Here is a 12423-nt window from a genome sequence, read left to right as displayed (position 1 = left end):
TTGGGACTGAAAGAGGGGAGATAGCCAGTATAAAGAGGTAGGGGGAAGGAGTGGAGCAAGAGCTGGCAGGTGATAGGTGCAGGCAGATGAGGGAGGGGGGAAGAGTGGGCATGATGTTTGAAGCTGGGAAGCGATAGGTGGAAGTCACAAAGGAAGAAAATGGAATCTTATAGGAGAGGACAGTCTCGACCCAAAACGTTGACCATCCCTTTCCCTCCATAGATGCTGCCTGACCACTGAATTCCTCCAACATCTTTTGTGTGTTGCTCCAAATTTCCAGCATCTGCAGTCTCATGTGTCTCCAGTATTATTTAAACGATAGGTTGTTAAATGTTGATGTGCAAAGGGATCTGGGTGTCCTTGCACACTAGTCACTGCAAGAAAGCAAGCAGTTAAGGCAGCAAATGGTGTCTTGGCCTTTATTGCAAGAATACAGAAGCAAGGATGTCTCACTACAATTGGACATGGCCTTGATGGGACCATGCCAGGAATATTGTTTCCAGTTCTGGTGTCCCTACTAAGAAAAGATATAATAGTACATGGAGAGCAACAAAAATTCACGTGGCTGATTACTGGAATGGCAGGACTGTTGAGGAAGGATTTGTTAGGCTGGGACTGTATTCAATAGAGTTTAGAGGAATGAAAGGAGATTTCATTGAAACATATTTGACAGATTGGATTCATGGAAGATTGATCCCCTGGCTGGGAGATATAGCACTGGGATTTAATCTCAAAATAGTAGGTAAGAGATGAAAGACTGAGAGGTGAAGAAATTTCTTGACTTGCTGGGTGGATATATTTAATAAGGAAATAGATTTCTGAACACAAAGGGCATGGAAGCATGTGGGGAGAGAGTGGGAATGCACTATTGAGTTAGAGGATCAGCCATAAATGTATTGAATGGTGGAATTGGCTCCAAGTGCTGAATGGCCTAGTCCTGCATCTTTTATTCTGTTCCAATGCTGCTTCTAATCTGCTTCATACACAGAACATACGAATACTGCATAGTTTCATATCTATTAGCATGGCAGACATTTAACCAGTTTTATTTTGTCATTTATCTAGGAAGATCGACGTGAGTCTCGAATAACACTTCGGCCACCTAGTTTAGCCACACCATATGCTCCTGTTCAAAATTGGCAGCATCAGCCAGAGAAGCTTATCTTTGAGTCCTGTGGCTATGAAGCTAACGTGAGTATCTAGCTTTGGACCTAACTTTTTTTAGTGCCATTAGTTAAGAAATAAAATGTATACCATTTGTTGTACAAAAAATTATGTACTGAATTTAGCCCTTTTACTTTTGGGATGGCATTGCCATCTACTTGAATTTTCAGTTCAAAAAATGTATGAAGAGTAATGATTGGAGCACCTATGAGACAATACCCCACTAAATACTGTTAATGTTCACATTGACCACATTTTTTTTTAATAGGCTAGTCTTTTACCATTGTTATTGTTCATGCTAAGATTTTCTGTTAAATCCTGTTATGTTTATTTCTTATGAACAGTCACATTATACACAGAATTAACCGTTTTGTGTTATAAAATGCAAGGCAATATTTCTGCTTTGTCCTTTTTCATACATGAAGATGTGTAGCTTGTACTGGATTATTTGATGATCTTTTGTTGATGCTTGTAATTGGGAGAAAAGAAATTACTTCTCCAGAAACCATCTAATTCTCACTGACCTTCAGTTGTAGTGGCTTGGAGCCTCAGTCACTTTCATCTTTCGCTGCCAACCTAGTCTGCTGCTCCAAGGTTGTGTAAGGTGGTACTAACCAAACACACCCTGAGGACAATTGCTGTTGGAAGTTTCTCTAATTTAGCAGAAGTTTGCCTCATTTTTAGAAGTTAGATTAACTGAAGGCCAAAACAACTGTTTTTACTACTTCCTTTTCTATATAAAAAAAATACTTAGTTTATTTACAGAATGTACATTTGAAGTATGAAGCATGCGTTGCATCTAAAGTTTCCTTTATACCTTTTAGGTCTATAAATGTTAAAAGGCATGTGACTTATTATTCATACCACTCATTTCAAAAAAAGCTTTAATTCAAAGGACCTTTTGCAGGTTAATTCAAAGCAACTTAACTGTTGGAATTATTACAATTAACTCTAATTACAATTATCTTTATTTGTTGCAGTATTTGGGTTCCATGCTTATTAAAGACCTAAAAGGGACTGAATCAACCCAGGACGCATGTGCAAAGATGAGGGTTTGTATCAGTCGTTCACAGATTGACAGAGTATTTTGGATTAAGTCACATTTGAATCTTCAATGCATCTCCTATGCTTTTGTCTAGAAATCTACTGAACAAATGAAAAAGATACCAACCATTTTCCTCTCCATCACTTACAAAGGTGTAAAGTTCATTGATGCATTTAACAAGGTATTTGTGGAATTATTAAACCTCATTGCTTTCACTTTATTTTATATATTCTACCTTTTCAGTCAATTTTTCGATAATTTTAGATTCATGTGTGCAGAAAAAGAAAGTTGAATTGGCTTTTGTATTGTATTTATGATCCATTTTACCCCTGCAGATATAGAATATCCCATTATCTTTTGAAAAATTGTCTGAATTTGTAACATACTTAAATCTGATACATACAAATCAGATTTGCTGAACTGCTGGTTTTTATTTTTGGGAATAGTCTGTTTTATCATTGCATACTGCAGAAAGAAATTTCAATACTGAACCTTAACTTGCGAATAGTTTTGTGATGTGCATGAGATAGGAAACATCTGTTACGAACCAGCAACAAAAGAAACACTCCGAGTCATGTGATAAGTGTTTAAAAACTATTAATAACTAATGATAATAAGAAAAATAAAAGTAAAAATGTTAGAATGTTAGAAGTAAAAATGTTAAACCTTGAACATTAACCCCAAAACTAAACTTGTAGTGTGTGTGTGGCAAAGTCCCAAACTCCAAGTCCAGGAATGGTTCTTAAAGTTCAGTTCAGCAAGCCATAAGGTGAAACATGAGCAAAGGCTTCTTCAACAACCACTGTTGTCTGAAGATAAAACGTAGATATAGAGAGTAATTACGAAAATCAAATGTTCCACGATGGAACCCAAACGACACCTCAGTGTTTACTCGGTAGTGACTTCCTCACCCTGAAAAGCATCCGAATCATGGCCGTCCACACAACTACCTGTTTCCCTCTACAGGTTAACGACAAAGTGAACTCCACCAGATTACTCCCAATTTCAATACGTGGATTGTAGTAACAGACACAGTTATTGTTTCTCATCCATCGATAGAGAAAACTAGCAGGCTGGTGTCTGTCCCTCTCTTTTCTCTCTCTCTCCTCTCTGACTTCGACTGACTTCAACAACATCATTACATCTTTTATCTTCTGTTGACATAAGCACGCCACACACACACCACTATGCTCTATTCATTCACCTAGTCCGTAACACATCATTGTGGTGAACGTTTTTTTTACATTACCCTGATGGCAAAATATTGCAAATATAGTAGTAGATCAGTGACTCTTATCTGCCTCTTCCCTCTCAACCCAGTAAACTATACTTTTCATTTGGGGATCTTTTTATTTAACTGACATCTCAGGGCATTGTTTATGGGTGACTGGATCATGTGGAACAATGCATAATCAAGTTATTTTGTTGCTGCTCACTGGGTAGGTTTATCAAACAGAGTAGGAAATGATTGGGTTTTTTTATATACAGTTGCTCAATTGTGATGTTTATTGCTGTTAGGTGCAAGTGTGATGTAATATTTTCAATGTCACGCTTTCAACTGTGGGGAATTTGAGTTCTTTGCCTTACAAAATGCAGAAATTTCTGTAAAGCTTAAAAATTTGCCAAGATTAAAAAGCCTGAAGCTAATCATGCTATATATTAAAGCATGTACTTCACTAAGTAATCCAGTAATCTAAAGCTCTCTGAAGTTTCTAGAAATATTTCTGCATTGCACCATCAGAAGCATTCCTTCAAAAGGGCTTTTCAGTCCCCTCAGTGCTATTCCTGACATGTCCTGATTTGCCTCGGACACAGACTAGCAGTTACTGCTGGCATAGTAGTCATTTCAAAATGGTCCGGAACTTCCTGGCATCAGTGATTATTATTTCTTTTTTCCATGCCACTATAACGTGCATTTAGAGCAAAGTCTGTCTCAATGAAAATGCCATTTATGTAGAGCTGGAACCTTCGTCATATGATAAAGTTGAGTAACAAGAAAAGCCTTGAAACAGACAGATATAACACAATGATAATGCTTTAAGTGAAATAAAAACAGAAAATGCTGGGGATGCTCAACAGGTCAGTAGCATCTGTGAAGGGAGAAACAGATTTAACACTTCAGGTCCATGATTCTTCATCAGAACCCTTCATCTGATCGTTGGCCTGAATCATTAACTTTTTTTTCCATCTCCACGGATGCTACCTAATCCCTTGAATATCCCATCTTATTCTGTTTTTATTTCAAATTTCCAGTATTTGCAGTTTTCTGCTTTTCAAAGTTTTACATGACTTGTTGCAATCAAGTGCTGCTTACAGCAGGTATACTTGTATTTTCACTATTTCAACCTTTCTCATCCACAGTAGGTTTCTTTGTGAATTATTTTTCTGGATTGGTAAAATTTCTAAACTATTTAATAATGTTTGTTTCATTCACAGAATATTATTGCTGAGCATGAAATTCGCAATATTTCCTGTGCTGCCCAGGATCCTGAAGATCTTTGTACATTTGCCTACATCACTAAAGACCTACAAACAAATCATCATTATTGCCACGTTTTCAGCACACTTGATGTAGTATGTCATTATCCTCCTTTAGTACTCATAAGAAATATAAGTATTATGCTTCCCTCCTAAGGTTCAAGCCATTAATATTCAATTCTCAGGTAATAGCTTGTCGCTGTTGCTGATTGTGACACCCAGCTCCTCTTCTCTCCCCCCCCCCCACCCCCCAAAAAAATAGCTGCTAAGCATTGATTTATAGTACTGTTGTTTTTCTGATTATTGGAGTTTGTAATATCTGAATATGCTTCCCAAATTCCACTCAGAAAAGGCAGTTTGGTGAAGGGTAATAACTGTAATGTTTAATAAACATTCATATATATTTTAAAAGCTTATAGTTTTGGGCCGCTATAATATTTCACCATTTGTCATTCAAAGCCATCAGATGAGGTGTCCTATCCCAGATTGCATAACCAAATATTTTAGTAGATCGCCAGCTTGAATGGGAGGAGTTTGGGAGGTGGAGGGCTGGAAATGTTTGGTTCTGAAATAGGAATATTACAGGATGAGACTTTCCAACGGTCATTAAAAAAAAAACGGTATGTAAAGTGAAAGGAGCTATTAAGCCATGAACCTCTACATACAAATTACCACCACGGCAAGTTAATGCACCCTCTTTCAAAGGCGGGTGGAGTATATTCAAGAACATTCCAAAATACAGGATAGAACTGAGGAGACAATTGCTTAATTTTTAATTTGTGCAATTCAACCAAGTAGAGGTCTTCTCCATTTCTACTGAGGGCTGTAAAACATGGGTCATTTTTTTCTTAGAATACACCCTAAGGTAGCTGCAGTTCTAATCGAGGCTGCCAACTTCATGGGAGCTATCCAAGGCTAAATGCATTGATGCAATTGTTTTTCAATTCTAGGATATTGGCATCCTCTTGCTGCTCTCAGTGAGCATTGAACAGTATGGTGGACTTGGACTTAAAACTAAGCAACACCTTGTGTTGGAAATAAGCCTAGGCAGAACTTCTCAGGTGTCCTGTTTCACAGCTGCGATAGAGACCTAGAGAATTAGAGATCTTTAAAAATTATGACCATGATTTTTACAAACTGGATTCAGCAGTTTGGAGACTTCATTATCCCATTCTTTGAGATATTATGATGGTGATTTTTTTAATGTGTATTTTTATAGTAGCAGAATTTATTCATTATATTACTTTGGTTAAAGATCATGCATGTCCTGTATGATCTTTGTAGTTTCATTTAGAAAGGTTATGCATAGATTTAACAGGAATTCACATATTAGTTACCATAATAAAATAGAATGGTGTTCAGAGGCTGATAACTAAACATGATTTACTACAAAAGAAAATATTGAAATGGAATAAAAATTGAAATAGTATTTTCATTTCTTTCCTTTTTTCAGAATTTAACATATGAAATAATCCTTACACTAGGACAGGCATTTGAAGTGGCCTACCAACTTGCACTGCAAGCCCAGAAACCACCTCAGGTGTCTCTTTCCACAGCTGAAACAGAACCTGCAGAAGTGAGGACATCCAAACCAGTCCCCAAACCACGGTCCAGCATGAGAAAATCTGCTGTAAGTATTTCAAAATGCTCCTAAGTGATTTCACAAATTTAAGGAAACTCTGGTTTGAAACAAAAAAAGTACAGCCAACATAATCAAAGACCCCACCCACTCTGAACATTCTCTCTTCTCTTCTCCCCTCTCCCATTGGGCAGAATACACAAAAGCCTGAAAGCACGTACCACCAATTTCCACTGTCGCTACAGTAGCTACCTTCTATTGGAATCAAGTATTAATAATTTAGATTACTGAAATATGTTGTCACCATGCAGGAGTGTAATAAAAAGTGAACAGTGTGCCAGTACATAATTCATTGTGAAGTACCCCAGACAACTGTAGGCCAAAGCCCCCCCATGCCATTCAGAGTAAGGATTTGAGCTCAGACCTTCGACCCACTGCTTAATTAGCTGCCGACTTGCCCTAAATTGAGTTTTTCTTCTGTGAAAAGACACTATCCTTGGGATTGAGTAGGGAGAGATTTACTTTCTATGTATTTATCTGGGGAATGTTAAATACTGGCAGTAGGTACCTGAATCCCGAAAATATCCCATTCATATGTGCCAGCAAACCTTCCCTTGATGAATATGTATCTTCACAGAATTAATGAACTCCCTTCAATGTAATATGTATTTAAAAGAAAACAATGGAAAGATTAAAATCGAATTTACCTCTGAGTTTGTTTAAAATTGTGCTGTAGCTATTGTTGTTGGTCAATCAAATTGTATTAATGGATGGTAATGGATTCAGTTAGTACATTAATGACTTGGTGGTGACCTGGCTGGATCTTATAGTATGCTCTAACTAGTTCACTAATGACTGCTGTCGTTTCTTGCTAAATGGACCAGGTGCAGCCACTTAATAGCAGATGCTGTTACTGTCACACGTGCACTACTCACAGGCCTTCGCTTCCACCTCTACCGCTGCATTCGTTCAGCCAAGGAGTACAGGTTTCTCTCTGTTTATATATCACTCTTTCTTTCCAGTGTTCTCATGTACATTCCCATCCATGCATGGCAGCCTGCGGCATGAAAATAAACATTATTTATTAATGGGAGCTGAATTTCCAAATGCATTTTCTAATGTACACCCTTGATAGTTCTGGAATTACCAATAAAATACTAAGAGCTATTTACAGCCTGTGACACTGGGATGGACCAAACGAAAACAAAATCATGAGATTTGAGAATAAATACGAATTTTTAATTTAAATCTGACTGGAATTTAACATTTAAATATAACTAGCATTTCACAAACGAAATCAAGAGTATTGTATTCAGAAGGCTAAAAAAGTTGTGGAAATTCCTGGGATTAAAAACAACACACATGATGTAATCAATGGAATTACAATAGAGAAGTCTGTCACGTCCATGTGTTTGGTAGACTTGCATCACAGCTCCTGGCTAATCGCATTTCTTGCATCTTCCTTCATCCTTCCATTTATATTCTTCCTTTTCCAATAATTGTCTAATTTCTTTTTAAGTGAATAATCTTTGAGATTTTGGTGACAAGGTTTATTTTCTCACAATATGTCAATATTCCCAAAATTAAAAAAATATTACAATGGTGAACAATGTCCATTGCAGTAGATAGACCAAATGATTAGTTCTTTGCAGCAAAGTAGATTCAAGTGATTTTCCTCAAAGCTTAATCTACACCATTTACATAGTGATTTTGTTTATACATTTTAAATAAAAATAGATCTGAGGATTGCTTCACAGCTGGTGCTATGTTCTTCAGCCATTATAAATTGAAGATAGATTGTGATTTATCTTATTTATGAATATCTGTTTTGAAGTCATTGCAAGAATACCAGGTGGCAGATGGTAAGACTCATTAATAGTAAGTTTCTGAATTCATCCTCCACTGTTTGCATTTCTATTACTCTACAAAAAAGAATGAATATGTGCGAAGATACTTTAATGAGTCATGACCAATTTGTTTTGATTGATAAATGTGGTTCACATAAGGCAACACTGTGAATTCGTACTTGCTGTTTTAGTTTTCACTTCTGTCCATGACTTTAAGCAGTTGTAGATCATAGCTTAGGGTAGCATTTCAAACATTTCTGCCCAAAATTCAGGTTCTAAGTTAAATATTTTAGTGCTCCTCTCATATAGCTTACTTATTGTTATTTTAGTTTGCAGAAGCTAGGTTTGTGTGGGTGATTATAGCAGATTATAATTATGATTTTCCTTAGCGATTCTTCCTCAATCTTTTTACATTTGCATATGCTCACTGATGGAACTTCTGTCAGTGATTCATTTGCTCAAAAAATAAGATTTGTGCTCAAGTAAAGAATTCAGAAAAATGAGTTTGTTCCATACTTTTCAAGCATCAACTGCTTCTCAGCTCAAGGGTGGGATTGTAATAACCAGATAAATTTAGCATTCTGCACATTTCATTATTATGAAATAACTGCTATTCCCTGAGCTTTATCGCACAATGCCAGGCCTAATACACAAACAACTCTGCATAGGCACTTTTGCACTCGGTTATTTTAAAACATGACTTTTCTGCCTGGTTGTCAGAGTTTCCTGGATGTCTGAGAAAGTTCCATACTGACCAAAATAATTTACATTACGTATGTCAGTATCTGCTGTTAAATGTGTCCTGAGAAATACCTCTTCAAATCAATGCTGAGTTAACTGGAGGAGTATCTCTGAAATTGAGTTAGCCCTGGCGGTAGCACATCAAGGAAGTGCCATATATACAAATCAAAGAATAACATTAGTTTTGCTGTGAAGTTGGGAGCAATTTAAAGGGCAAAATATTGGAGTTAACAGGTCAATAATGAAATTTGAATTGTTTAACTTGTTCTGAAGGTATTTTAACTGGGACGTATTTCCAGGAGAAGTTACAAATGGCCAAATCAGCCTTGTCATATCAAATACTAACTGCCAGAGAATGACTAATTGCTACTCATGGCAGGTATGGAGAAGTTCATTTTCAAAAAACACTTTGTGGCTGATGAAATACCTTTTTGAAATAAAGTCACAGTTATAATGCAAGAAAGTGGCAGCTAATTTACATGAAGCAAGGTGCTAGACACAGTGCAAAGTTTCACTAATTTGTTAACCGTTTCAGGGATGTAGGCTACGGAATAGATATTAGGGATTGGGGATAACTATTTGGATTTTTTACATTCACATGAAGAGGAGATGGGTTCTTGGCTTAACTTATCTCAAAGACAACACCATCAATAATATAGCACTCCCTTGTTACAGCACTGGGATGTCAACCTACATTTTTTTGTGTTCAAGTCCTTGGAATGGGATTTGAATTTACAAATTTTCGACTCGGAAGTGCTACTACCGAGCCACAACTGCACACCCAGAAATCACTGCAATGTCAAATTATTTCCACAGGATACTTAAAAAAAAAAGTTATAACTAGCAGTTTAATCATGTTAGTTGTACCAGTGACTCTGCTGTTTGCAAGAGTCAATACTTTACTTACAACGACATGGTGTAAGTCTGGTATCTACTGAGTTACATATGCCAGTGCATCTGGCATTCCACTCTGTCACTAAACTCCTTGAGGACTCCAACATGGAGCTCTTTCTTGCTGAGACTCACCAGCATTTTTATCAGGGAATCAGCCTCTTCAGTCCTACAGCAGTCAGACCTGGCATAGAATCAGGGATCTTGTTTATTTCTGTATGAATTCCTGGCCAGGAAATTGAGAGAAAAAGATGTTAACTTTCCTTTAAGTTTTTGATCATATTTAATTATTTACAACAATTTTATATTCTTAAATGCTTCTGGGTGTGACTCATTTAAAAACTGATTTTAAAAAGAAATCTCAGCAGGAAAGGATTAGCCTCCTTCAAAAGCTGTAAGGGTGTTACAGGGTTATGGTCTCAGCAATGTGCTGCTTGAAACCCACACGCTGTTGAACCTTGCTGGGTGCCTCTAGGATGCAGGCCATCAGCTCAGTAGGCTTTCCTGAAGTCTAGCCCAGCTAAGTGTAGCTGGGCAGACACCATGAATGGCAAGTTCAGGCAGTAAACCAGGTCCAGCATGACTTGACCCATTGACTTTTACTACATGTTATAAGTGGATAACCCAAACTGAGCCATTTGCCATATAGGCTGGTACCTCCACAATTTTTAACCTTTCATTCCCTTGCTGGTGTCAGAGCAATGCTTAGAGAGTCTTAAACAGATGGTTCATCTTTCAAAAGCAGTCTAAAGAACAAAATTGCAATATTTCATCAGTAAATTACATAATAGATGGAAAGTATTGAATTCACAGTGTTGCATCAGTGCACATGATTTTACCCTTACAATTGTCAAGTACACAATTTCAGCATAGATGTTGCAAGCTTATTGACATGAATAGTGGTTAAGTCGTTCATTGTGCTCCATGGACCCCTGAGGAAATGTACCTTTCCATAGGTTACAGACCTCATATCATCACACCATAAACTACAAGTAAATTGTTTTGTAATATAGTAAAGCACTGTGACATGTAAAATTCCTGTTTGAACCCATATTTTCCCAGTGGGTTTTGTAGGAAAAAAACGAATGAAAAGAGGCACAATAGTAAGAACTGACTGTTGAGCTTACAGGTAGCATTAGGATTTCTTCAGCATTATATAAGGGAATTTTGAAGTTAGCAGTTAAATCCTCCAGCTATATTCACTTGTTGTTTAATTATATTTATGCTTTTGTAGCTTATTTTGGTCGCCTAGAAACTACATTTGACTGGTTAGTTCTTTTGTTGGTGGATGTCCTAAGGAGTTGTGCTGCATAAACTTGTATTTTGGTTGTTTTCAAATGGGATAAACCTGCAAAAGTCTGAGTGCTGCTGTGCATATCCTTCGACATGTGTAACAGGAGCAATTTTTTTGTGCGTGTCTATTCCTCACTAAAAATACCTAGGTTAAGTCTCAATCACATTGGCCTTATTTACTATTTAATGCTGTTTTTCATCACCTTTCTACAAAAGTTGTGCCCAAGCAGCCTTGATGCCCGTGGGCAGTCATAATGTTGAATGCCCTTCAAAATTATTACCTCAAGTGATTGTCAGTAATTTTCATTACAGTTCTCATCAGATTTGGATTGTTTGTTAGATGCACAGCACAGGAGCAATCTGCATACCAAAATAATTTGCATTTTACCATTTAATTGTAGATTGACAACATTGATCAAGATTCTCAATCGCATGGTGCTGTGGCATGGATAGCTGACTCCAAGCAGGACTCCAAGAGGACAATCAGTACAAAGTATGAAACCACCATTTTCTGACCACCTGGTGCTCCCGCTTCTACTCTGTGCCTTTGCACTGTGAACCTATTCCACTTCTCCGCTTCCTATAGCGGGCACTTAAAGCTGCTTTCACTCTCTTCTCAAAGGGAAACTTCGTACTTGAGCTTCCTGTACTCTGTAATTAAAATACAGCTGCCTTCAACATCCTGGTGATCTTTCAGCTATTTTAAAACAAAGACTCTGGAAATTACTTGGAATCTTATTCCATGTCTGAACTTTGAAGCACTCTAACCTCCCAGCACTGTGAGCTACTGCACTGTTACTTAATCCACCTAAATACTACTAAAAGGCATATGCCAATGTTGCATGTATTAGTATCTTTTGCATCTTTTCTATAGCCAGACATTTTCGAAAGGAAATTTGGTTGAGCTTCTAACCTGGTGGATTTAATGTGCTTTTAAAAGACCACATCTCCTTTAACTTGCTTTCTTAAACATGCTGATTTAAACAATTTCAAAACATGCCTCATCCATACTGCCCTGTAGCTTGGTTAATCAAAGTGGTTGGGAAAAATGGAGTCCAAATCAGCCAAATTGCTATAAAATAATGAAATAAAGACTTGTTTCTATGTTCTGATATTTTTAGAGTTTCTACCACACAAAGTAAATTTGACCACAGTTTTCATAAAGTAACTGAACTGGCCAAATGACCTCTAGTCTCTTTTGGCTGGAATTTTCTTTTTAAGGTTTTATCTAAGGATGGGGCATGTCTGAAAGAATAAACTTTTCTGATATGGTTATAGGAGCACTTACTGAGCAGATACACCAAAAGATGTGCTATTTAACTCTTTTATGTGATCCAATTTGAGATATTCCACGCTTCTTCCAGTGATCAAAAGATATTAGAGTT

The 12423-nt window shown here is 37.1% G+C and overlaps 1 protein-coding gene across 1 annotated transcript in view; it reads left to right on the top strand.

Moving 5' to 3' along the window:
- The window catches only part of LOC127581045 (ankyrin repeat and SAM domain-containing protein 1A-like), a 244659-nt gene extending 232834 nt beyond the window's left edge, over window positions 1-11825 (top strand). Inside the window, 6 exon segments of the mRNA XM_052035103.1 lie at window positions 1066-1191; window positions 2145-2216; window positions 2304-2390; window positions 4646-4783; window positions 6141-6317; window positions 11440-11825. Coding sequence (XP_051891063.1) covers window positions 1066-1191; window positions 2145-2216; window positions 2304-2390; window positions 4646-4783; window positions 6141-6317; window positions 11440-11553 — 714 coding nt within the window. The 3' untranslated portion in view covers window positions 11554-11825.
- Window positions 11826-12423: the final 598 nt, after the last annotated feature.

The sequence above is a fragment of the Pristis pectinata genome, chromosome 20 (assembly GCF_009764475.1).
Source record: "Pristis pectinata isolate sPriPec2 chromosome 20, sPriPec2.1.pri, whole genome shotgun sequence".
In the NCBI taxonomy this organism is placed as follows: domain Eukaryota; kingdom Metazoa; phylum Chordata; class Chondrichthyes; order Rhinopristiformes; family Pristidae; genus Pristis; species Pristis pectinata.
The sequence above is the reverse complement of the archived record's forward strand: the minus strand, read 5'-3'. Positions and strand labels throughout refer to the sequence as shown.